We start from the raw sequence: 26,960 nt of genomic DNA on the forward strand, positions 1-26,960 counted from the left end.
GCCCTGTCTTGTGGCTGGAATATCCCGGAAACTTCACCAAGACTTCAAAAGTGCACGTATATAGGAGCCACGTTGATGTGTTTGATGACGTTCGTTTTTCATCCAACGCTAAAGAGAAAAGTAGATGACGTGGCTCTATGAGAGGCTCCGGTTTGGTGCAAGAATCGTGTTTAGAGATATCCAACTCCAAGGCTATATGAACATTCGATACGGGAAATCGAATAAACAACGCATAAGTACAAAGAGAGTGGTTGTACAATATGTTTTTGCTTTGGCAAAATTCGCACCAAGACACAGTACTCTGCTAGCATATCCCACTCTATCCTCTTTTTATGATGTCCATATTATGGATGCCAAACTTGAATTGCACCTAGCACTGTTAATTAGGAGATGATAGAGAGAATATGTGGAAACTACGATTCTAGTATTTGAAAAAAAAAATTTACCTGAAGTGCAATCTTGGAAATTAGACCATAGACGGAGCCACCTAAATTACTTGCAGTTTATTTGTTAATCTTTCTGAAAACCTTTTTCTAATTGCAGTCTTTGGAGTTGGAAACCATCTTAGGACATAGACACAGTCTGAACTGGTTTTGAGAGTCGAGCTAGGGAGATATTTATTGTTATTTGTTACTTTATAGAAGAAATTAAATTGAGAGACGAACTGGGAATAATTTTTCCCCTTATGAAAAATAATATCACGTGCTTGCAGCCACACTGAAACAAAAAAGGAACTCGGAAAAAAAACTACAATTACTACACCGAGGAAAGGTAGCTACGAGATGCTAAGCCAATCCAACAGCGAGATGCCCACAGTGATTTCCATGAACCATGAGCGTCTTCTATTAGAATATCCCGCTGCTCCCTGTTCCACGGCTCTCAGAAAGCAGAGCAGCGACGACGGGAGGAGTCGAACACGTAGGCATGGGCGGCAGGGACGAAGTTCCGATGCTCCAAGGACCCAAGAACCGGCCATTGTCCCTCCGTGGCACCATGTCCGGCCACGGCGAGCGGTCCAAGGTGCGATCCCAGCCGTACCCGGGCCGCCGAGAGCCCACGGGGGCCGGCGGGTGCCGGAGCGACGACGCGTCCTCCGGGAAATTGAGCTTGGCCCGGCTCCCGCGGAGGCGCAGCGCCGCGGCGTCGTAGGCGAGCGCCGCGTCCTCGGGGGTCGCGAAGGTGCCGAGCCAGACGCGCGCCGCCTTCTTGGGGTTCCGGATCTCCGCCGCCCACTTGCCCCACGGCCGCCGCCTCACCCCGCGGTAGCTACGCGGCGGGCACGCCGACGCCATTGGAGGTAGCTCTGGCGCAGCCGACGCCATCAGGCCCTGCTCGCGCGCAGAGCGATCACGCGCTGGAAACCCAAACACAGAGCACAACCAGAACGACGGCGTGAGCGTCCGTTAGGCGACCTGACCGGCGGGGAGCGAATAGAGGTACCCGATACAATGTGCGCCGACGGCGGCGACGGCTCCCCGCGGCACGCCGCCTGCCCGTGGCATCCCGTCGCCGTCAACGGACACGGTGGCACGGCGAGCGACGGCGCGACACGGCCGTGGGCAATGACGTGCGTCAGGGCGGCCACGATGACCGCTTCCTCGGCGGCCTCCGCCAGCGACGCCGGCGCGGGTGAAGACAGCGGCGGCCGCATAGGAGGACACTAGCGTTCTCCGCGCTCGCGTTCGTGTACGCATGAAGCGGTTGAGAAGGCAGAGTTGAGAGTTCAAGCTGCTATTTATAGTTCACTTCGTCAGTGGCAGCTCCGGCTAATTTTGGCGGCAAGCGGCATGTTCCGCCAGCAAGGCGACAGCATAGCTGCTTGCGAAAATTTCCGCAGACGCGGCCGGGAAGGATCCCAACTTCCATGATGGGGGAAGAAGGATAACAATTGTCTAGAAACTGCCAGACTTTTCCATATACTGGTGGCTCTGAACTATACGAGTATACAGCCCGTTCGGACGGTGGGAACCGGCTGGACTGGCTCGGGCTGGGCTGCTCGGTCCAGCTCCAGCCGAAATGGCTGGAGCTCGAGCTGGCTTCAGCCCAGCCAGTTAAGCCCAGCCAAACATATGTCCTATTTGACTGGACTGGAACAGGCAGCCAGCTAGCTCCCTCCGTTCCCAAGCCGGCTGGTTGCAGCCCAGCTCGCCCAACCGAATAGGGTATCTGTTGTTTTTCACTTCAATGTTAGAACATTTGTGTTGTGATACAGTTTAAAGTTTTATCGGTTCAAAAAGTAAGAACATTATTTTTATATCATAAATTTACCCTTTTTGCCCTTAATTAAAAAATAACTAAAAAAGAATTATCATGAATTTGTAATCCTTTTAACTTTGGAGGCGTTGAGAGACGTTATGGCACATATGGTCTCATTGACCATAGACATATCTAATGCCTTCCGACGCTTCCTCATTGACGTCTCTCAACACTTTCTCAACACATGAAACGCCTCCCAATGTCTTTCCCACGCATTGTAAAATTTCTCGATTTTATCACTAACACACTCGCTTGGCAATTGTGGTGAGTGGTTATCCAAATCTATACATATTATAAAAGCAAGTAAGGTTTCCACTAAAATTTTTGTTTTGGTACGTTGGTTTGGTCTTTTATGTTATTGACAGGTAGGTCTTAGTCTATCCCGTATGCGAGTCGGACCAAACTCTTCCGTTCACGACTCGATCACATAGATCACTATAAATTAACACACGGGCACCAATACGTATCTGATACTATACCAACTTTGTTCATAGTAACGCACGAGTATAATTGCTTAATATACTAAAAATAGTCGAGGCTTGATTTGTTAGCAATGCAAATGCTTGTTTCGCTACCATCTCGAAGAGATGCATCAGATTTGCAAACAGATTGTGGAGTCGAGATATTTTTTTTTAGGAATGGAGTCGAGATATTGCCAAGGTGGATAGAGGTAAGACCTGCGGAGTGCGGAGCGTACGCGCCGCCACACGGCCGAAGCTTCTGGATGCCGAAATATCGCCCGGGACCTGCACCCTGCTACTAGAACGTTCGGCTTGTGCCATTCTGACTCCGGAACCACCTGGTCCTCCACTCCGTTCCTCGGAACTCGCTCGCCAGCCGTCGACGCCACCAGCCACCGCCGCCGTCAGGCGCCGTGGCGCACAGGGGAGCCGTGTGGCGCCGCCCGGCGCTGCCATTCGCTCGCCATTTCAACTCCGTTACACACAGGTTGGCTTTATAATTTTTGCTCTAAGTGTAATTTGAGATTTTCTTGTTGATTTTGTGTATCTATATTTGTTCGATTTTTGAGTTATATTGTGCCTTGATTTGTTGTTTTTTCTGTAGGTTTCTATCTGATTTATTACAGTGTAAATATAGTGATGTTCGGGTTAATTTTTTTTGGCAAAATTTATCAGAGAAATTTAGGATGGCTGGAAAAAATTAGGACCGTCCATCGAGGAAAATCCAACTATCTAAAATTAGGAGGTACTTAGAAAATGGTACTTGAAAGTACAAAATACAGTAGGTGGGGTTAGTACCAAAAATAGTAGGATCGGTACCTATATTAATTTATTTTTTAATTTGATAAAAGGGTATAGGGGTAATTTTTCTTGATGTAGAATGGTTTGATCCAAGCTTTGCCCAGGCGGTTGGACTTGGATTTCGTTGCCCATATAGGCTAGGCAAAGAATCGCTCGTACTCGTAGGATCGCGCGCTCGCATGGGGTGATATACAGGCGCTAAATCGTGCTCCATTACTGGTTAAAACTAGCCTATCAATCCGTACTCCCGCACGGACTAATTAGAATTAATATAAAAGTAAGATTTATAGCTAATAATTATAATTGTCTATTTCATATTTTTTTCATCTATTAAATATTCTAAGACATACTCTTAAAAACATATTTATCATTATCTAGTAGTAATAGATTTTATCTTGCACACACATTCATGTGTGTTTGATATATATTTAATTAAACCATTTGTTTGTGAATAGGTATTATTGTCCCTTCCATCATACATGAATACATGGTGACACATATTGTGGGTATTATCTTTATATAAATAATAACATAAATAACATATTAATAATGATAGAAATAGTAATTTAAAATTTTATATTAGTGTGTTTAATATTTTGTTACAATTATATAATTTAGATTCAGATTTAGGGGTTACTTTAACTTTTAATAATGATATAATTGGATAATTTCAAATTTAGGGGGGTTATTTGTATTATTTTATAATGACAGATGTGAGTAATTTACACAAAGATTAAATGGCTACTTTAATTTTTTTATAATGGCAGAGGTGGGTAATTTAGATACATATTTAGGGAGTTAATTGAGTCTATTTTCATAATAGCAAAGGTGTGTAATTTATTAGAAAAGATAACAGATCCAATAACTATTATGATTAGAGTTTGTCGGATTGATGGCCGGATGTTTCTGATTTTTGTGAGAATTTTTATAATTTCTCTATTTTTTAGGTGTCTATCTAGGATCTTAGGTGGCTTTCCGTGAAGCTTCAAAAAGAGCCTTCAATTAAATTAGTAATAGTAAGATTTAGCTTCCGTGCTAGCGTGTGATGAGGCCAGCTTCGCTTGCTCGACCGCTGGCGTGCTCGCGTGCAGTGGGTGCCCTGCCGGTGACAACTCGTGCTCCCTGTATGGAATCAAGCTCCACCACCAAGTGTACTATATATGACGGTCCGTCACTGTATGACGCCAAACGGTGTTGAATCGTGTTCGTGCAGCGTGTACAACTCCTCCACCATCAAAGCGAGGCCATGTGTGTTTCTCTTGTGGCTCCAAACCTAGGAGTAGATGATATGGTGGCAGAGAGCCAGGAAACATTGAATCCACGTCAACTTTGGTATGGTTAACAAGATGTGGCTGGCGCCTGCCAGTGCTTATTCAGTAATGCCGACCTTGTTGCTTGTGTTGTGGCAGTAACTCAGTATCCTGGTGACCTGGTCTTGTAGCCACGATACTGCTTTCCACCTATAACAATCATATGTTATTGTAGAATTGTCCGGAGAACATTCTCAAGGGCAAAGCTACTGCATTCTCGGCTATGCATGAGCGCGCGGAGTGGATACAAAATCGGCCATTGTGAAGCGCACGCATTGATACCATAAAATGGTGTTATGACAAGAGATGAGATGTAGGGTCTGTTTGGTTGGGCTTTCAAAGGCCGTGGCTATGACAGTGTCTGTGGGAAAAAGTCAAATAAACCAACCAAACAGATTCGAGAGATTTTGCCCAAAGCTGCTTCTCACTAATGCAGTTCTCACAGCAGGCCCCGAGTTGCTTTTGCCGGTTGTGGAATTGATGTTTTCATAAAAATTACCCACATCTCAACCAAACACACCCATAGAGAAGTGCAGCACCCTCGTTAAAGCCTAGCAAACCTTCATTTCCTTTTCGCTTTTTGAAGGCAGAACAACCCATAAAGGCATGAATTTTATTCAAATGCGTCACAAAGTTTATAAACGATAAGGCAAGACCCTTGGTGAGAAATGTCTGCACAATATTTAATAACAAGTCTTGAGAGAAGTTGGATGAGGATGCGGTTGAAAAAAAGATGATTGAATTTTGTTCTTAGAGGAGAAGTGCTATTTTCCAACAGTTTTTGTACGAGTAGTTTCAATGACATCAGCATTTCTTCTTGCGTGGCTAATAACTTTTCTAGTACAATTTGTATCATTCTCAATGCTTTTATGACTAACACCCTTACTGCGCACAATTGTGGTGAGTAGTTATCCATATATACTACTAAAAATTACTTACATTTGCAAACAACCTTTAGGGGAAAAGTTAGCAATCTTCTTTGCATGAGTGCGAGTATCCACATTCAAACATTTGGCCTGTACGTGTGTTGACCAAATCGGAGAGGCTAAGTTGTTAACAAAGCAAATCCTTTATTCGTTACCATATCGAAGGGATGCATCAGATTTGCAAACAGAGAGAGAGAGAGAGAGGGTTTTCTCATTTGTTTTTTTGAATGGTCACCTGGGGAGAGTATTGTGTGGCAAACGGCAAACCACATCCTATTTGCTCAGTTAATTTGGAAAAATTGGGCTAAAACCTCGACAACAACCTAGCTAAATTAGGTCTAAACCAACACCAACTCTAAGCACAAGGACAATTTTGTGGCATAACCACGAATAGAAAACACCACACCCCTGCTTAGGGGTGGAAATGTGGCACAACCACAGATAGCAACAACACCTGTGTTAGGAAGCTATGGTAGTTGCTTGAGCCGTCTTCCGATGATGTACTGCACCGGAAAAGCCCAGCAAAGCTGAGCCGCCCGCTTCAATCCGCTGCAAGCCTAGTCATCACACAATGCCAGTGCTGCAAGCGCCGTCCTTCGATGTAGCCCCATGCACATTTGCCAAGCAATGGCAGCCGCCGTGGTTCACTACAAGCAGCCATTCCGATAAAGCCGAGACAACCACTAACCACCATCCAATTGCCACTGGTGGCTGAGCTGGGTCTCAAGAGACGACGCCTACAAGGAGGGGACAACACTAGTGGCGCCGCCGTCGCTCGTCCAGGCATGGACAATGTTTTCACCTAGAGATCCCCGTGTAGTAGGGATTGAGATCTAAGATGACGCCTCCAACGCGGGAATGACTCCCTAGGACGCCGGCGCCATCTGCATCGGTAAGATTGCTGGCAGAGGCTTTCGCCAAGAGCATCCCAATGCACGTACTCAGCCGGCCAACACACAGTGACGACCCATGCGTGCTGTCCACATCCTCCTGCTGCACGATGATCTTGGAGTAGCCAAGCTGCGAGCGGAGGCAGGCGGTTTCACCAGTGGCCCAGCGCTGCTACAGCACCCTCGCCACGACACCTTGGTGGTGGTGACTCAAAGCGCATCGGATCCTTGACGCCCACCGCCATGAGCCTGCCATGGGGGTAGCCGCCGCCGGGGGCGTCGGATCCGATCCCCAAGACACCGGATCCGCTGCCCCAGGCCGCCGCCGCCGCTTTCATGCCCGGCACCTGCGCCCCATGGCACGGCACCTAGTTGGTGGTGATGTCGAAGCGCATCGGGTCCTTGATGTCCACTGCCATGAGCCTGCCATGGGGTAGCCGCCGCCACGTCGCGTGGATCAAACCCCGGGGGCACTGGATCCGGCCCCCAGGATGCCGGATCCGTAGCCCCGGGCCGCCGCCATGCCCACGAGGGCAGCAATAAGCTCCGACGGCACATCGAGTCCGCCTGCACAGGAGAGGCCCCACTGCCGCCTTCCCCGCAGGTGCACCGGCTTCCGGCGCCCTGCTCCGACGGTGGCGAGGTGGATGGGAGGACGGGAGGGGGAGTGCGCGGCGGCGGGGGTGGGTGCCGCCCAAGTCGCCTCTGAAGGAGACGACGAGGGTATAGATGACGCGCTTTCAGACTGTCAGCTACATGTGACCCCGATTTTCACATTTGTTGGGACTTCGAATCGTCCAGGATACTTCTTCCATGCCCTCGGTATAAGGATGGTGCCTCCTGACCTCAATCGGGGACACCCGACGCCAAGGCGAAGCTACAATGAGTTTCCCTGGTGCACACGCACCATGGTGAAAAACAAATTCCTAGTAGTTGACTCAATATTATTTAGAACTGAGCAGTGGAGAGTGCACCAGGCTTACGTGCACTGATGTCTCCCTTCACTCGACAAGGGGGCCTTATGCGATCTGTCCCCTTCTCGTTGGCGTACTTGAGCCTTCTCACTAAACTTCCCTATTACATCAAAAGAATTTTTTTCCATTTAAAATTATTAAATAAAATTTGTTTGCAAAACTTTTTGTATAGATGTGCTCTAATTCGCGAGATGAATCTAATAAGGATAATTAACCCAAGTAACCATCCATAATTATCCTCTTCAAATTCATCTTGCTAATTAGCACCTGTCTGTGCAATTAGTTTTGTAATTAGACTTTATTCAATATTTCTAAATAGTAGGAATATCTTTGATGTAATAGTGACTACTCCCATAGCATGGGCGGGCGCCCCATTTCCTCAACCAAATGCCGCTCACGCGTGGAGCCACATAGGAATTCCGACGCATCCATCGTCTACTGAGCCATCCGGTGATCTTAAGATGGATGCAGTTTAGATCTGAATGTAGTTGTAGATTTATTTATACATGTGTGGTGTGAGTGAAGCATGCGTGTGTAGAGTGGTGGTGTGCGTGTATGTATGAATAGATGTTGCAGCTGCACCCAGGTGAGAGGCTTGCCCTGTTTAGTTTTCAAAAAAAATTTCTACAGTACCCGTCACATCGAATTTTTAGACACATGCATGAAACATTAAATGCAGTTGAAAAAAACTAATTTGAATCTTTTAAGTCTAATTAGTCTATGATTGGATATTATTTGTCAAGTAACAACGAAATGTGCTACAGTACCAAAACCCAAACTTTTTTGCGAACTAAACACACCCTAAAATTAAAACTAAAGGCTGAAGACAGTACCATGTATGTGAAGTATATGTTCATACTAGAATATAATCTCTCTATTCCAAAATATAGGTCATTTTGACTTTTCTAGATTCATAGTGTTTGTTAAGCATCTAAATATAACATATGTTTAGGTACATAACAAAATATATGAATCTAGAAAAGTCAAAACGACCTACATTTTGAAACGGAGGGAGTATATGATGATATATGTTGGGTATGTGACCATACATAGAGTATATGGACATACTTATTTTATATACTAATACTAAGGTATAATTATAGTATATTTAAAAAATAAGACTGCTTTTGAAATTTTTCATGTATATAACTTTGAAGTATCTTAGAAATAAGTATATGAACATACTCGAAGTGATAAATAAGTATGCAGACATACACACGATGATATACTGATGATAAGAGTAGCTATATGTGAGTGTAGAAAAAACTCGTCCTATATATAATGTTTCTCGCTTACACAAGTTACTTAACAGCTGATCAGAAGAATTACAGTGGCACAAAAAACTTTAAGCTTCTCAGTTTTGAGAATAAAAGGTGCGCATAGGTGCCGTGAAAAATAATGTATCTGTCCGTGAGTCTGACGTTAGCGCCAAGATGGACAGAGGCTCGCGAAGGCGGCGCACCACGCGCCGCCGTGCGGGCGAACCTTCCGGAACGCCGACATAAACCTTCCGGAACGCAGTGCTACTAGAACATTCGGTTCGTGCCCTTCTTTCACTTCTTGTCCCGAGCGTGCGCCCAGAGGCGCGATCGTGGTCCTCCACTCCGTTCCTCGGAACTCGCTCGCCAGCCGTCGACGCGAGCACTCAGCGGCTGATCAGGATTGTAGCAAAGGCTATGTTGCGATAATTTTTTTTATATATAATTCGGTATAATCCGTATTGAGATCAGGGTTTACCTTCCTGACCGGTCCGGCCAAACTGGAGGAGTCCGGTTCCGGTATACCGGTCCGGTTTGGCCGGAAACCGGTCGGAACCGGCCAAATTCAAATTTCAATTCAAAAGCCGCCGTGCAATCGGTTCGGACTGGTTTACCGGCCGGTTTGACTGGTAACCAGCCAAATTTAAGTTTTTTTTGGTTTAAATTCAAATGCCCGCAAAGTATACTAAATGAATGTTTGTATAATATGTTTTAGTCTAAATGAACCCTCCAATCCTTTTTTTACTACTTTTACTGTTTTACATTGTATTTGTATACTTTTGTATGCACGCTTTTTTTGTTTAACTTCAAATCCCCGCAAACTATACTAAATGAATGAATTTTTGAGAAAATTTGACACCATTAGATTCGTCGCACCTTGAAATATTTTTAGGAATTTTTTGAGAATTTTTCATTTTTTTAAATTTAAATTTGAATTTTGAATTTGGGCCGTTTGGTACCGGTCCAAACCAGAACCGAGCCAGACCGGTAACCGGTCAAACCGGTCCAACAAACCGGACCGATTCCCACAGGTTTAGTGAACCCTGATTGAGACAGCCTGATCTATATACTCCCTCCGTTCTATATACTCCCTCCATCTCAAGAAGGATGTGAATCTCAAATTTCGAGGTTAGATTAGCAGACGTGTGAAATTATGCATGTACCCTTGCCCTCTACCTGAGAACCAAGACAGCAATCATTTCATCTAGACAGTTCTTCTGTGCATCTTGACAATTCTTGATGACAGAGTATACACGGTGCCCTATTCACATTAGTTACGTGGGCCAACAACAGCCACACAATATACACGCGTGGATGGATCAGGGTGATCTGCCAATTTTTTTATAGCTCACAAAAAGCTGATTTTGTGCGGAGCAACTCAGATTTCCATTCATTTTGAGACAAGATTTAAACCGTAGAATCACATCTTTTTGAGACTGAGGGAGTATAATTTGGTATCAAAATCTGTAAAGTCGTAGTGTTGTGTAGTCAGTGTTAGCCTGAATGGTAAATGCTAAACAATTGATCTCCTATCGTTTAGCTACATATTTGAATTAAACAAACATTTAAACACATTAAAAGGTCATTAAATCTATCCATAAAAAAATAAAATAATTGATACGTTTTCTCACAAAGATTAGACCCACCGTATCCCAACGGAGGCCCCATGTTCAGAAGTTTGACAAAGGAGTGGAGTCCCATTTTTTGATACAAGTAAATATTTCTACCAAAATTTTAATTTTTTACATTAAGCATTCATCTACCCATCTCTTGTACCCATATATTACTTTTCCTTGGTACACACTTTTCTTTTCTTTACACATACATTCACTCATAATTCGTGTCATTATTTGTTTTAAATGTAAAACATTATTATTTTATAAAAATAAAAGAAATACGTGTATTATTTTTGGAAGATAAATAAATAATATCATTGTTTGATGGAAGAAAAATTAAATAAACACGTACATCTCCACTAGTAAGGTAAATAACTGATTAAACAGACATGGTTATTGTGTAGTGTTTACACTACGTGTACACAAGCTAAACGGCCGTGTATGCCCGTGTACGCAAACAAGGCAATATAGTAAATGCGACGAATTGATGACAACATATTAGATAAGCTCATAAGCACAAGGACAACATGGTATGTTCTTCGTAATGAAAAAATATATACAAAATCCTTCCAGAAACACATTGCAACTAGTAGGAATAGTATTATAAGCAGCATCCACATCTATAGAAACAGAAAAGGAGTTCAAAAACAATCTATGGAAAAAGAGCAAGTAAAGGAAGGAGTAGATCTGTAATGGCTGTGGAAAGTCCCCACGCATCTCTCATATTGGGTCAACCTGCCCAGCTGGATCTCAACCCAAAATAACAGTGGGGGTTCAGAAGAGAGCTGCCCAAAAACTACCACCGTGGGGCAGTATAGTCACCCTAAATTGGCACCAAAGTCTAGAAGGCCATCAGGTTCATTATTGTTGTGTGGTAACTTTCTAAATCCAATTTGATTGAATAAACATCAATAATACATGCAAACAAAATACAAATAACTAGATCACTGCAGGTTCGGAAATAGATAGATCAAGTAAAGCAAGCAAATGCATCCTGCAGGTCAAGCAAATAACCAAACTTTCCAGCTGTCACAATTTTGGCAAGTGCATCCTGCAGGTCAAGTCTACTCTTTTGAACAAAACCAACACACTTCGATTCAGGTTATAGTTAGAAAGTGAAATAATAGAAGGGGATACAATGAAAGGAAAGGACAAAATGAAACAACAATAATTATCTTAAACAATATTTCCCAGTTTCCTAAGACGCACTCCTGCAAAACCTGAACTCTAGAAGAGCAGCAGTATCTTCAACTGCTTGTTGGGAAGCCAAATGTCAAGGAAAGGAATCAAAGGATAAGAAGACACATCAACCAATGAGGCAGATATACAGGAAATAGAACCTTTGTGTTTGTGTAAACTTTTCATACAATGTAGAAGATCATTTTTTTTTGTCTAGATCACTCACCTGGTGCTGTTGTGGAGTCCCTGCCGCTTAACCCATCTGATGCAAGGCCGAGCTCTCAAGAGGCAGTGCCGTTCTCCCTGACATAGCAGAAAATTAAAGGAGGCTGGCAGGAAGTAGAGCCGAGAGAAGAGCAGAGGCGGCATCATGAAGGGGGCGACGATACGAGGGGCAGGGAGATAGCGAGAAGGTTCGAGGCCGACAAGATATTTTTTGGTTTTTTTTCTACAGGACACTCTCAAAACGTGATTTTGTGCGCTGCACATTCCACTCCCTAAATTAGTCCGTAGAACACCTTGAGTGGAAAATTTTGTGTGTGGCACATGGTCTCCATTAAACAACTCATTTTCAATCTGAGTGGTGAGAGAACATGACCTGAAAAGACTAAAATGCCCCTGGTTGTATTTCCTCCACTGGGTCCTTATCCCTTCGCCTCCACTAGGTCCTTATCCCTTCGCTTCCTTATCCATTCACGGCGGAGGAGGGAGACCTGGGGTCGGGTTGGGGCTGGGACGGCCGCCGCCTCCTGCAGGCCTGCCTGCCTGCCTTCACGCCGATTCCCCCGCCCCCACCCCGCCCACCCAGCGCGCGCGCCGGCGCGTGGCTGGGATAGTCGCCGCCGCCGCCTGCAGGTCTGCCTGCCTTGGCGCTAGTCGCGACGGCACTGCGACAGCGCCAGCCTTGCCGCGGAGCCCGCGCGCCTTGGCACGGAGCCCCGCGAGCGTCTGCGGGGCCACCGGCCGCACGTCTGCCCGTGACTGCGCCGTCCGCGACACCGCGACCGAGCCGCCCTCCGCGACACAGCGACCAAGCCGCCCTCCGCAACACTGTGCGCGCATCTGCGTGGCCGTCGTCCGCCCGTCCGCCCGCTACAGCACCATTCCGCTTGGGCGCGCCAAGCTTCCGTTCGTTCGCCCGCGAGGAGCGCCTGATCTGATGTCATCGCATCAATCCCCAATTTCCCGACGTGGTGTGGGGCGGCTACACAGCACCGGATCTCCAACGAAAGCACTAGATTTGTCATGGGTTCCAGATGGGTAAGTTAAGGTCACTCTTGTTGTCATTGAGGTTGTAGCGTTCATGATTGCTGTTGGGGTCATCCTTGTCTGTTCTTTTTTTGTTTTGTAGGATGGACCGCAACACGGCTTGTAGATTTGCCATCCGCATCCCTAGCTATCAGGAGCATGGTACACATGTGATTCATGCCACCTGCAATAAGAACTGGGTTCGTGATAAGGATACAATTTCATGGATGGATTTCTATGCTAACTTAGATGCTGAGATAAAGCGAAGCAGTGCCCAAACTTTATCGGTGAGCTTTTAGGACAAGGTTGCATGTGAGTACAGCGACATTGATTCTGATTCCTCATTGCTTGCTGCAATTGACATGTATTGGGACATTAGAAGGCTTCATGTGGTAGTTTCAGTCATTAACCAGCCCAATTATAATAGCAATTTATATAGTGAAGTTGATGTTGTTGATATGAAATCAAATCAGCTTTTAATATGCAGCACTGAAATCAAATCAGATCTAGTTGACAGTGCACCTGATCTTGTTACTAATGAGACTAATGATCCTGATTCTCATACCAATGATCCTTGGGGTGAAAATGATGAAATAGAGTACGTTGGAGTAGATGATGAGCCTGTTGAGCGTGCTGAACCTGCTTCTAAGATTAGCTTTGATTACATTCCTGACACTGATGAAGAAGATAATGATGACTGTGCTATTGATGATGAGGAAAGTTGTGATGTGGTTGAGCATATAACTGACTTAGAAAACCCCAAGATTGATGTTAGGGTGACATTTGAAGATAGAGACACTTTCATGAGAGCTATTAGACAGTATGCTATTCTGAATGAGGTTGAAATTGTAGCTCGTTATAATGAAGCAAGGAGGTATAGAGGATATTGTAAAGCCAAGAAGTGCAAGTGGAGAATACATGTATCACAACTGCAGGATGAAAGGACACGACAGATTAAGAAGATGCCTAACAAGCATTATTGTAAGAGCACAAGTAAAGTTGTCATACTGGATTGTCTACAATGGCAGGGGGTTAGCACTTGATGAGATCTTGGGCAAATGTGAGGATAGTTTTGACTATGCTTTTACATTCAAGGCAGAGATAGAGAGAAAGGCCCCTGACAGCATAGTAGAGATAGATTGTGAAAAGGTTAGGTCCAAGATGAGATTTAGTAAGATGTTTGTTGCTTTGAAGCCATGTATTGATGGATTCAAAAATGGGTGCAGACCATATTTGGTCATTGACTCCACTGCTCTTACTGGAAGGTGGAAGGGGCAGCTAGCTGCAACTATAGGCATTGATGGACATAACTGGATGTTTCCCGTGGCATATGGTGTATTTGGATCAGAGACACAAGATAATTGGGGCTGGTTCATGAACAAGCTTGCAATGGCAATTGGATCCCCACCTTGGACTTGTCATTTCAACTGATGCTGGGAAAGATATTGACATAGCAGTGACAAAAGTCTTCACCAATGGTGTAGAGCATAGGGAATGCATGAGGCATCTTTACAAAAATTTTAAGAAGCGATATCGTGGAAAGATCTTTGAAAAGAACCTCTGGCCAGCTGCAAGAGCTTACAGGAAGGACATATTTGACAATCACTATAACATTATGAAGGCATCATCCACAAAAGCAATGAAATAGATTGAGGATAATCACAAGCACTTATGGGCAAGATGTTATTTCTCTACAGCTAGCAAGTGTGACTATGTGACCAATAATATTGCTGAAGCCTTCAATAACTGGATAAAACATGACAAGTCACTGCCTATGATAGAACTGATGGATACAATTAGACAAAAAATCATGGAGAAATTGTATCAAAGAAGAACTCTAGCCATGAAGTTGACTAGTAAAGTGCTGCCACACAGAATAAAGTCTCTCAATGCAAAGAGTAGAGGGCTGGTTGGATATTCAATCCACAAAGGTCTTGGTCACATGGCAGAGATCAGTGGTGTTTATAGGGATTTGATACCTTGGAGACATACTGTTAATCTGGAACAAAGAACTTGCACATGTAAGAGATGGCAGCTCACTGGAGTCCCATGTAATCATGCAATCAATTTGATATGCTCTTATAGGGGTGTAGAGTTGGAGGATTATGTCGACAGCTTTGACTTTGTGCCAAAGTTCAAATCAGCATATGAAGGTTGGATGGAACCAATACCAGACAAGAGTATGTGGCCTCAAGTACAACTAGAATTCAAGCTGTGGCCTCCAGTACTCAAGAGGGCAGTAGGTAGACCAAGGAGTAGGAGAATAAAATCAGTTGCTGAGGGTGGCAGCAGGAAAAGAAAGAGATGCAAGAGATGTGGTCAGTTAGGACATATGCAAAAAACTTGCAATGAGACGGTGTATGACTCAGATGATCCACCTGCTGCACAACCAAAACCAAAGAGTAACAAAACCAAGAAGGAGAAAGTACCAGCCAGCACAAGTACACCTAAAAATAAGAGGACCAAAAAGGAGAAAGTAGCAGCTTACACAAGCACACCTAAAAATAAGAGGACCAAGAAGCAAGTGATCACAAAAGTAGGAGCTAGCCCAAGTACACCATTGAGGCTGCTACATGCACCATCAACACCAACTAGCCCATTTGATCTAAACTGTAGTCCTGGGGCACTAACTAGGAGGTAATCATCCAGACTTTATTCTCCTACTCCTCCACTGCAATGCACCATCTATACTTTTTTTTCTAATATCAACATCTAGACTTATGTTTTTTTCCCTAATCTTTGTTTTCTTTCACAGTCGAGCTAGGAGAATTGCAGTGGAGGTGGCTGAGGTGCATGGAACAGTGGCACTGGACCATCTAATGAACGTCTGATGCATGTGGTTGTTTGTTTGTAATTTTTAATGGCAATTAGATCCCTAATTGGACTTGTAATGGCACTGGAACTTGCATCATGAACGTCTTTTGACATGCTAAATTGATGTAATTTGTGACATGTTAACAATTATGATATGCTAGTCAATTATCATACATATATTGTCTCCTCAAATATGTTGACTGGATATTGTGGCTGCAAGACGGAGTAATGGCTTCAGAATGCTCTTTTAGACAGTCAGGGGCATTTTAGTCTTTTTAGGGCATGTTCTCTCCCCTTCCAGATTGCAAATGAGTAATTTAATAGGACCAATGTGCAGCACACAAAATTTACAACACACGGTGGGCTACAGACTATTTCAACAAGTAGAGTGTGCAGCGCACAAAATAGTGTTTTCGCAGTGTCCTGTAGACAAAAAACCCATATTTTTTTTCACTGGGTAAGTATTTTCGCCAACGGACTAGCACCTGAACATGTTCATGCTAGGGAGACCGCTAATTAAAGATATTAAATAAGAGTAAATTATAAAATTAATTTCAGAATTCCTACGCTAGAAACACTGAAGAATCTAATAAGACTGTCAACCGCGTAATTAGAGGATGGTTACTGTAGCATCACTGTAGCAAATATTCGATCAACTACCATCATTAGATTCGTCGTGAAAAGTTACACTCATCCCTGAAAAAGTTTTGCAAATAGATTTCATTTAGTACTCCATGCATGCGAGATTCTTTTTTTAAGAAATGTGCATGCTAGAATTCTAGCATGATCCGAATACGACAATCTTCCATCGGACGATCCAACCAATATCCAAACACAACATCTGCAATATAAGAAATCAAGATATGCAACATAAAAAATCAACATTTGCACACCAAAATATGTTGAAGAATTTTATTATCCATCCATTAGTGAAGAGGAAAAACCCGCCACAATATTTATTTCATGTCGTATGAAATATTCTAAATCTCTTAATAAAAATACAACATCCGAATAGACAACATCCATGTGAAATGCATGCAACATCGCAACATTCAGATCTATTTTTGCAACATCTAGAACAATTTTTGCAATATTCGGATGAAACACTTGCAACATTTCAAAATGTCTACTAAACATCATAAGATAACTATTGCAACATAATCACCCGGTGCTCACCACAATCTTCGCTCCTCTTCAACCTCAAGAGCTGCCTGCCATGGCCGCCGCCCGAAGCTCCTACGGCGGTTGGCGCAGCTTTCCCCCGGCACTGGAGCATCGACCAGGGCGGGGGAAGGCGCGCGGGGGAGGGGGGGGGGGAGGGCGGGCGGGCGGCCCCCCCACCACATGCAGCCCACCTAGCAACAGCTCGGAGCTGCCCCCATGGCCCGGAGTTTGGGGTACCCGCGGGGAGCTTGTCGTCATCCCGGAACACGCGATCGCTCGCACAGGGCTCACCACCATCCTCATGTGCCACTGCCCCATGCTGGGCTTGCCGCCGGCTTGGAGCTCGCGACTACTTGTGCGCCGCCGTCCCCCAGAGTTCCCACGGCCTTCGCATGCCACCGCCGGTAGGGGCTCGCCGCTGATCTCGGGCGCTGCTCGCTGCTGGCCTGATCGAGAAGCATGGAGGGGGATGGAATGATGGAGGCGAGTCTGGAATCAAATGGTGGGGAAGGGCATCTGATCAATCAAACGCCTGATCCCTAGCATTACCATTTCACCAATGTTAGGTGTTACACGTGTGATTGGTAGTGAAATTGTCACACGAAGCGGAACAATTTTGTCACACAAAGCGGAACAATTCTGTCACACAAAACATTCAAATCGTCACATAATCACCATTTGACAGGTTGTTTTTCAATTGTGATTGTGTAATGTTGCAGTTGTCATTTCATGATGTTGCAACTGTCACTATGTAGAAAAAGTCCTATAATAACGGGCGTCATCTCCCTATGGTGACGGGCATCGCGCCCGTCACTCCTACATTGTCACTGACAGATATCAGTAGACAACTGTCATCTTTCTTGGTAAACAGGCCCCGCGTGTGAGGTCTTCGACCGTCACATTTGTCTACTCCAGGTGACGGGTCTTTAACAAAATCCGTCACTTATCATCATGTAGAAGGTGATGGGCTTCAGTTTAGTACCATCACCTTTTTCGGTAATCAGGCCCTTCGTATGAGGTCTACGACCGTCACTTTTGTCCAACACATGTGACGATTAGCTTACGACACACATCACCTACGATTCTAGATAAGTGACGGGTTGTGCTTTACTGCGCCGTCACCTGGTGAGTATACAGAAGTGACGAATTTGGTTGTTGCCCATCACCTTAGAACCTGACCCCTGCAAACTCATATTTGTTTTCTGGCTGCATTCTAGAGCACAGCTAGGATTTGGCAGTCTTCTTGTTGATCCGGCAAACACACAGAATAGAACTCAATTGATATCTCACAAAGCTTACATAAGAAACAACCACCAACTGTACATGACAAACTATATATTGTATCTCTGCACTACAAATTAACAGTACACATATACAATAATCACATGAATCGAGAATACGTCCATGAAAGAATCAGTTCAGCTGCGACAGTGGAAGTCACCTTTGTCGCTTATGACATCTACATGCAAGAAGGAGACAAGCCTTTCTCTAATAGCCTAGAGCTGCTTGTTGTTCAATTGCTTGTCCGGATGACCCCGCACGTCCTAGCAAAAAGTGACAGTCAAATGATGAGTGCTTGTACGACAAATATATATATGTTGATGCAGCAAGCGGTCAGAGATATATTTGACAAAGGCTTACTTTTGTTCCTTTAAGGTTTTTGAAACTTGAAGCAAGACGGATCATGTGGTATGCAACATAGAACCCGCATTCATTTCCAGTTCCTTGCTGCATGCACTACTCAAGATGATATATACTGTTAGAACAAATATATTGTTTAGTGAAATTATGAAAACTTAGTATGCAGGCGGTCAGAGATATACCGGAAAATCGGTCACGTGCGTTAACTTGGTTTTTGGAAGACAATGCTAGGCTCGAAAGGTGGAGAAAGCACTGCATTAGGCGCTATGGATGTCATTACCTGCAAATTAAATAGGTGACAGGCTCCAAATGAGAAGATTGGAAATGTGGTAACTCAAAGATATACCAATCAATAATCGCCTTGATGCTGGTGTAGTCTCGTTGTCACAGATAACGACTAGGAGATAGTGGGTGCCTGTGTGGTGCGCGGCAAGCACACAACCTGGTGAAGAGCCCAAGACCTTTGTGTTGGCAGACTCTACATGCGCCGGATCCGAATTGATCACGCTAGCAGAGAACTGCTGGGGGTCAATTAACTCAACACCAAGCTGATGTTCCTTTGATTCTCTAGCCAATTGCCTACATACAAATACATTAGTTTTCAGTAAGCTGACAGTGAACAATCTTTTGTGCTATATATACTCACAGTGTCAAGCAACGGAGAAGGGAGATGTCCAAGGCATCGAGGTTGAAGACGTTGTATAGATCAGACCAAGCAACGTAAAAAAAACCAGGCCCACTGTGCAAGTCCTCAGCCTTGAATTCACCCACGATTGGCGTATTATCATTGTCCATGGCATAGGTGATGTAGTGCTTGTGGAGTCCCTTGGTATTCACCCCTGCAGTGGCTAGAACCAGCTCTGACAACATTGGCTTGCCCATCTCAAACTTGGAGTGAGCAGAAGTCCATACATTCCGTAGCTTTCTGTGCTGGTTCCTTGGGTTCTGGCTTATCCCTTCCCTTTTTCTTTGGGGTGGCTAGTCTCTTTTTCTTTGGTGGAGGGAGGGTCATCGCATGCCGCGACATCTTTCTTCACATATTCAGGATCAGGTGTTGGGGGTGCGTGGCCACTTTTGAGCACCACTAGTTGACGACCGACCAATGGACGGGATGAGAATACCACTTTTCTTCCATTAGATCCGCATGGTATGGGCATCCCCCAAAGTAAAAATGTTGGCTTCTGGTAGCGGGATGGGCAGAGCAACATCCTTGGCGTTTTCATGGACAAAATCAAGCTTGACCACGACATACCCATCCTGCACTAGCACCGTGTGGCATTCCTTGTCCCTGGGTTGCACAATCCTCTATGATAGCTCAATCAACAAAGTTGAGTAATTTCCAGTTATAATGCTGTAGGGGGTTGGAACATTATTGAGCTTGTCAATTGTGTCCGGCTCATCAAGTATAACACCTATGCATTTCTCATGGTCCGGCATGCTACGACGACTGGGGGAGGGGGGTCCTGGGTTCGGCATGCTGCACTGATTGGGGGAGGGGGGTTAGGAAAGGCTGCTGCTGCTTCTTCTTCTGGTACTCGCTGTTCCACCTCCTTTGAGGCGCAACTGCTCTTGCCACGGGCCGCAGCTAATAGTGCTGCATCAACATTTATCCCCACTGTCCTGAGTGTAGCAAATATGTCATGCTTTATCTCCTGTTTCAGTCAGTCGGGATCCACAGCAGATGGCCATTTCTTTTTCTTCCACAAGCCTTCATGTTCTTTGCCGAAGGCTTCCTTCCAAACCCTTGAACTGGAGACTCCACGCACGCCACCGGCATGCTCTGGCGTATCAATGGCAGTGGAGAGGATGGCATGTTCTCTTACACCGCGCTCATGATACTTCAGCTCGATCACCCAGTCGGCCAGCCTCTTGGTACCGTCGCTACTCCAGGTGATTTCCCCGCTAGATGGTGTTGGACCAGCCCTGGCCCTTAAATATGGCGTTGATCGCCCAGGATACTGTTTCCAAGGGTTCTCTGACCCTGCCTCCTCCATTGCCTTGTCCTCTTTGCCCCACCTCCCCTTATCATTCCTAGCATAGCCCTCTAGACTGAGGCGATGGTTGTCTGTGATCCTAGCACGAAGGTTCTTGAAGTGCTCACTCTTCTCTTTGAACTGCTCTGAGGTGGCAGTCTCTACGAACATCTCCCAGTTTTGACGATCCAAGTGTTTGTGCAGCTCGAATGGCTCTGTACCTTCATTGACAAAATTTCATACCAGACTGGACTTGAAGCTCCTATGGAGCTTGGCAATTGACTTGCATGCCGCCTCTCTCATATGATTCATCTCTGCCTTGGATGTGCTCTCAGAAAACTGCAAGTATTGCTTCATGATATCGAACAAGCCCTGCCACGCGGGCTCATCCAAATTCTCAAAGTACACATTGATTCCAATCCTTTGACGTGCGATTAATCCACAGATCAGTTGCCAGCATTTCATTCCATCATCATTTGTTGGAAACCCATCACTGTCGAAGCCTGCGACTTTGATGATGTTATTAGGCCACTTGGTTTGTACTCTTGGCTTCCTACGTTGAGAGGTACTACATGCACCTGTTTGTGCAGACACTTCTTGTTGAAGATTCAATACTTGGTCACGTTGTGCATTTGAATCGGAGGATCCAGTTTCCGACATGGCTGATTCCACTGATCCTGAAAAATAGGCAGCAAATTAAACCATGATGATCCAATTAAATAGACAGCTAATCTACCACATCATCATTTGCAGAAAGATTCAATAAAACAAAAATGATCGAATAATACATAAAAAACGACCTTAGACATAAAAGATCAGCAGCACTTGCATGTCAACTATCAAAAATATGACATAGAAAGGCATCAGAAGTGGGAGAGATATATTTGGATTAACTAACTATCAATTTGCCAATCCGATATCACTCTCAAAAATCCATGAAGACCTCAGCCTCGAAAGACAGAAGCACATACCATAGTACTCCAGCAAGTGTACATTCCATATGCTTCATGTCTTTCGAGGTTGATCTGTTCATGGCAAGTACTCAATATCTCAATTTTATTTGGCAGAGGTGGCAATGACTGATTCACTCTCCAAAATCCATGTAGACCTCAGCCTCAAAGGGCAGAAACAGATGTCACACACCAGTGAGTGTACATGACATCTGTTTCATGCCGCTTGAGGCTGACCTGTTCATGGCAAGTATGAATCTCTCAATCTCTCAATTTTGTATGGCAAAGATAGCAATAAGATATTCACTATTCCCATATCATCATTTGCCTCTAATTGCAAAAATAGACAGCAAATCCAAGAAATTCAGACTGATGTTTTGGACAGCAAAAATAGATAGCAATTCCATGTAAATATATGACAGCAAGAACAATATTGCCTGAAGACGACGACGGGCGCGACGGCGTGCCCAGCTCTGGATCTTGCCTGCGGTCGGCTCCCCGGCGAGAGCGGGCGGGCGTCGGGGGCCGCGATGAGGAGGCGTGATGGCAAAGAGGGCGGCGTGAGGACCAGAGGAGGTGAGGAGGTGGGCCTGCGCGACAGTGTAGCGGGCGGCGCGAGGACCAGAGGAGGCGAGGAGGTGGGCCTGCGCGACGGCGAAGAGGGCGGCGCTACCGGAGGAGGCGAGAAGGTGGACGCAGCCTAGGGTTTGCAATGGGAGACATAAAAAAACTACGGCTAAGGGGGATGGTTTTGAGTCCAGTTCGAACTTGACCCAGGTGACGGGCGAGGAATGTAACCCGTCATCTTTCTATTAGCTTTACAGTGCAGCACCTGAAGATTGTTTCCAGTGTGGCCCGTCACCTACGTCTTAGGTGACGGGCTATGTTTTGGACCCGTCACCTTTCATGCATGGGTGACGGGCCACACAGATGTTGCCCGTCACCTATGACTGATAGGTAACGGGTAATGCAGTTACACTTGCACTTACACAAAGCAATTCAGACTGATGTACATTGCAGTTGCACTCATACTTCCAGAAAACAAATTCAGACTGCTGTACATTACAATTGCACTTACACTTCCAGAAAGCAAATTCAGACTGCTGTACATTGCAGTTGCACTTACACTTCCAGAAAGCAATTCAGTTATATTACATCAAAATTCAGACAACAAGTAGTGTACATTACACTATAATTATTTGGGACATCAAAATTCAGAATTTCACCATGTAACACTTGGTTTCTTTACGTCCGCATCCACGTCCATGGCCTGAATTTGACCTCACACGGATTTTTTCGTTATGGTCAGTCTGCAGGTATGGGGTCTTGTCATTGGCATTTAGGCAGGGGAGCTCACAAGTTGCAAAAGGAGGGATTTCATCAAATTGATTAAACTCCTCCTTATCCACCGCATTATGCACTCCAACGATCCTTCTCTTGCCAGAAAGGACAATATGCTGCTCGTCCTAACTGTATTAGGCACATAAAACATATTTCCGTTTGGCGAGAACTGTACTGACATCCTTAACCTGCCTGTACACATCCTTACCTGACAAATGTGGTGGAGGATTTCGTGTCTCCCTTATACCATCAAACTGTCCGTCCATGCTTCGGTACAGGTGATTCTTCGGAAGCCATCGTCTGTGGCCCATATATGCAAATTTGTTCAAGTTCTTCAGCCATAAGGAACATATCTCTGACAAGCAGTGGGAGCAACCTTGACCCTTCATTTTGCTCTGTCCGGACAAATTACGATGAGCCGGATTGTCACTGATGGTGGTCGTCAGCATAGCATGCAAAATGAAGTGCTTATTGACGAAGGAGTTGAAGATCTTCGACGAGGGGCTGGAGGAATACATCAATTCTATCACTGGGTTGTTTCGGTCCGGAGACCAATGTTGACAGCATGATATACTTGCATTTATTGCAAAGCCATGGGGGTGATTCATGATTGACAATAGAACTGGCCACGGGCTATGTGATATACTCATGTTTCCATATGGATTCATTCCATCTATGCTTAGAGTAAACCTGATATTCCTAGGATCATCACCAAACCAGTCATATGTGTTATCAAAATATCGCCATTGAGCACAATCTGCAGGGTTACGTAGCATTCCGTCTTTATTACGTCCCTCCTCATGCCAATGCAACAACTTTGCTTCCTTCTTGTTTTACAAACATCCGCTGCAGTCTGGAAACTAGAGGAAAGTACCATGCAACCTTCCTAGGAGTCCCCTTATTACTCTCATCCATGTTGTCCTCTCCATCATCACTATCATCCTTTTGACGCTTGTACCTCGATATTCCACATTCAGGGCAATTGTTCAGATCTTCATTCTCTCCACAAAACGAGACACAATTATTCCAGCATGCATGAATTTTTTCAATTTTCAATCCCATGGGACACACAATCTGCTAGGCCTCGTACACAGTATCCGGTAGCACGTTCCCCTCTGGCAGCATATCCTTTAGCAGAAGAAGCAATGCTTTGAAACTCTTATTTGTCCAACCATGAGCAGCCTTTAGTTGCAGAAGCTTCAGATCCCTGGTTACCCTCGAGTACTTCTCACAATGGGGATAAAGAGGTTTTTTGGAATCTTCAACAAATTGCTTATATTTACGCAGCTCAGCTTCAGTCATCTCATCTTCTCCCCTGACATCATGGATCATCTCCTCAACATTGTCGACCAAGGCATCAAACTGGTCGTCACTGAACTCCATAATGCACTCCTCATTGATGTCATCCCTGCACTCTTCTTGATCACAGTTGTCTTGCCCATCTTGATCATCATCCTTGCACCCTTCTTGAGTATCGGCGACCCATTCCCCCTTTCGTTAGGCCCTTCATCTCCGTGCTTATTCCAACAAGTGTAATTTGGTACAAATCCACAAACGATCAAATGCGCATAGACCACTTCAAAATCACAGTATTTCTTATCATTTCTGCAATCGAGGCACGGACAATACATTGTTGTTTTAGACCTCGCTTCCATGTCGGCCCTCGTAATCTATATGAAAGACTTCAACCCCCTCAAGTACTGCGGACAACAGTGGCTAGAAAGGCTCATCCAACTTCTATCCTCCATCTACATCCGCAAAACACAAGATTTTTTAACAGTTAATTGAACATCGAGGAGGAGGTGATCGAGGAGGAGGGAATAGGGAGATCAATCGGGATAATTTGAAGCATTAACCTTGCACGACCCCCAAATCGCCCAAATGCGTCGCCGCCAAAAATCGCCGCCTCCCGCCACCTCTGCGCCGCAACGAGCGGCGGCTCGCTGCCTGAGCGGCGGCTAATCGAGGGGAAATACTAGGTTAAGATCAACTGTGGCGGGCAACATTTACAAGTGACGGACGTCGTTGTAGACCGTCACTTATGATTAAGAGCTCATGTCACCTTAAAATGGTTACAGGTGACGGGCAACGTTCGTAGGTGACGGACGTCATAGTGGTCCATCACTTATGATAAAGAGCTCACGTCACCTTAAAATGGTTATAGGTGATGGGCTCCACATACTGCCCGTCACCTATCTTTCTCTCTCGGGAATCGCAACTGCCGCCCGTTGCCCTCTCTGCAACCGCGCGCCCTTTCGAATTCCGCCGGCCGTTTCGCATTTCGGCCTCACGCTATAAATACTGCCACCCTGCCTCTTCTTCTTCTCCACTCGCCACGGTTGCCATCGCCTCACATCACACAACTGCTCTCGCACAGCCACTGCCGCACGTCGCGATGTCGGGTTCGGGCTCTCCCTCCCGCCGCTCCCGCGGCCGCCGCCGCCGCCGTCGCCGTCTTCCTCCCCCTCCTCCCCTCATCGCCGTTGCCTTCGTCCTCCATCACCTCCTGCGCCGGCCCCTGCTCCGGCCCCTGCTCCGGATCCGGATCCGGCGCCAGCGGTGGAGGACGTCTTCAATCCCAACCCCTTCGGCCCAGGCGACACCTGGGCAATCAGCGTCCTGAGTGACTCGTTCAACAGACCCTCCGCCGCCTTGGGAGACCTCTGGTGAACGCGCCACTCGTGACGAGCGTCGCCGGATACATCTACGCCATCTTCATGGTGGCAGAAGTTATGAGGGGGTTGCCATAACTATGTATATCGTAGTTTGTATGTAGCTTCATTTATATATAAATGTGTATATGTATATTATGAACTTCTGCCTTTTGTTATCTCGCAACAATCTCGCAATTTCCACACTTTTGTTATCTCGCGCTATTCTCAGCATTGTTACCTCTCCATTTTCATCTTTTTGTTAGAACTGCGGCGACGTTTTAGTTGTTCGACAAAAAATGGCTAATAAGTTCGTGGGCACTTGAAGAGATAAGGCATACACATAGGTGACGAACTATACGCGTAATGCGTCAGCTTTTAAGTACCATAGGTCAAGCGCATTACAAGACTCGGTGACGTGCAAAGTAAAGGCCCGTCACCTTCGCTGCTTCAGCCTTGACCCGTCACCTTTGAAAGTACTTTAGGTGACGGGCTAGGAATGTAGCCCGTCACTTCAACTCTAGGTGACGGGCCACGTTTCTGGCGAGGCCTCAAACTAGTCGGAAGTGACGCGCGAATATAAAGCCCGTCACCTCTACTTGTGGGGTGACGGGCAACAACTGCAGGTCACCTTTATGCGCGTCACTATATGCTGTTTCTTACATAGTGTGTGCTCTTAGAACCAACATGTTGCAAACATGATTTTTTTCATGTTGCTGTTGTGATTTTGTGATGTTGCAAGTGACAAGATTGAACGTTGCATGCAACATGACGCCGATGTTGCAGTGGATTTTTTCATCATCAACGGATGGCTAAGAAGTTTTTCATATTTTTCAATGTTGCAAATATTGATTTTTTTACATTACATGCATTATTCTTTGATGTTGCATATGTTATTTTTAAATGTTGCAAAAAAAAATCACATGTTGCAGCACATTTACACATGTTGCGGCGGGAATTTTCACTGCAATCTACCATCCGATGCTAGGCCGGGACTTTCGGGCGATAGCAGTGCTGAAAAATCAAATACGAGTACAAAACATGTGCCCCATGGGCGGCAGAACGATTGCACTCGAACCCTCTCACAAAGATCCTGATGAGGAAGTTTTCATAACACATATATCAGCTGGGCTGGGTTCGGCTGCAGGGTATGCCTTGGCCCAATCGGCATTATCCTGTGGGTCCGCCCTACGAGCAGCATCTGCCACGTTCGCTAGGAATCTATTTATCGCATGCGCAAGTAGGGTCGCCTGTGTCCTAGAGGAATGCCGTTGTTCATCTTCGTCATTGAGCCGACAACGGTCAGAGTTCGGGCCCTTCGGGATTGGGGTTGCCGGGGTCTAGCGGCTAGCGACGACCTTAGAAGAGGGGGTACGGTGGGGGTGGTAGGGAAGACCGGCGGTGGTGGCAGGTTGCAGGGCAGCGGCGAACGGTGGTGCGGACGCCACCGGCCAGGGGGGAGGGGGATTTGACAACTGGTGGGCTAGGGACTGGGTGGGGGCGCAA

At 45.5% G+C, this 26,960-nt stretch overlaps 3 protein-coding genes and 1 long non-coding RNA gene across 4 annotated transcripts; 2 read left to right on the forward strand and 2 right to left on the reverse strand.

The window, feature by feature from the left end:
• Positions 1 to 691: 691 nt before the first annotated feature.
• LOC120656813 (ethylene-responsive transcription factor RAP2-3-like) lies at positions 692 to 1,637 on the reverse strand. Its single transcript, XM_039935000.1, has one exon. The coding sequence runs from the start codon at positions 1,320 to 1,322 to the stop codon at positions 846 to 848; it is 477 nt and encodes a 158-aa protein (XP_039790934.1). The 5' UTR covers positions 1,323 to 1,637; the 3' UTR covers positions 692 to 845.
• Positions 1,638 to 10,977: 9,340 nt separating this feature from the next.
• On the reverse strand, positions 10,978 to 12,172 carry LOC120704160. The gene is made up of 2 exons (XR_005687474.1): positions 11,899 to 12,172; positions 10,978 to 11,744 (listed from the first exon to the last, which is right to left on the reverse strand). It is a non-coding gene; the product is annotated as an uncharacterized LOC120704160 (long non-coding RNA).
• A 600-nt stretch (positions 12,173 to 12,772) lies between these two features.
• LOC120656823 lies at positions 12,773 to 14,320 on the forward strand. The gene is made up of 2 exons (XM_039935009.1): positions 12,773 to 12,932; positions 13,024 to 14,320. The coding sequence occupies exon 2, from the start codon at positions 13,283 to 13,285 to the stop codon at positions 13,961 to 13,963; it is 681 nt and encodes a 226-aa protein (XP_039790943.1). The 5' UTR covers positions 12,773 to 12,932; positions 13,024 to 13,282; the 3' UTR covers positions 13,964 to 14,320.
• A 38-nt stretch (positions 14,321 to 14,358) lies between these two features.
• Positions 14,359 to 15,907, forward strand: LOC120656832. Its single transcript, XM_039935018.1, has 2 exons — positions 14,359 to 15,557; positions 15,676 to 15,907. The coding sequence occupies exons 1-2, from the start codon at positions 14,695 to 14,697 to the stop codon at positions 15,749 to 15,751; spliced, it is 939 nt and encodes a 312-aa protein (XP_039790952.1). The 5' UTR covers positions 14,359 to 14,694; the 3' UTR covers positions 15,752 to 15,907.
• The last annotated feature ends 11,053 nt before the right edge of the window (positions 15,908 to 26,960 follow it).

Source organism: Panicum virgatum, chromosome 1K, assembly GCF_016808335.1.
Source record: "Panicum virgatum strain AP13 chromosome 1K, P.virgatum_v5, whole genome shotgun sequence".
In the NCBI taxonomy this organism is placed as follows: Eukaryota; Viridiplantae; Streptophyta; class Magnoliopsida; order Poales; family Poaceae; genus Panicum; species Panicum virgatum.

Coding starts and splice junctions, on each gene's coding strand:
- LOC120656813 (XM_039935000.1), bottom strand. CDS start 1,322: ATGGCGTCGGCTGCGCCAGAGCTACCTCCAATGGCGTCGGCGTGCCCG.
- LOC120656832 (XM_039935018.1), top strand. CDS start 14,695: ATGATAGAACTGATGGATACAATTAGACAAAAAATCATGGAGAAATTG. Junction 15,558..15,675: donor CCTGGGGCACTAACTAGGAG/GTAATCATCCAG, acceptor TTTCTTTCACAG/TCGAGCTAGGAGAATTGCAG.
- LOC120656823 (XM_039935009.1), top strand. CDS start 13,283: ATGTATTGGGACATTAGAAGGCTTCATGTGGTAGTTTCAGTCATTAAC.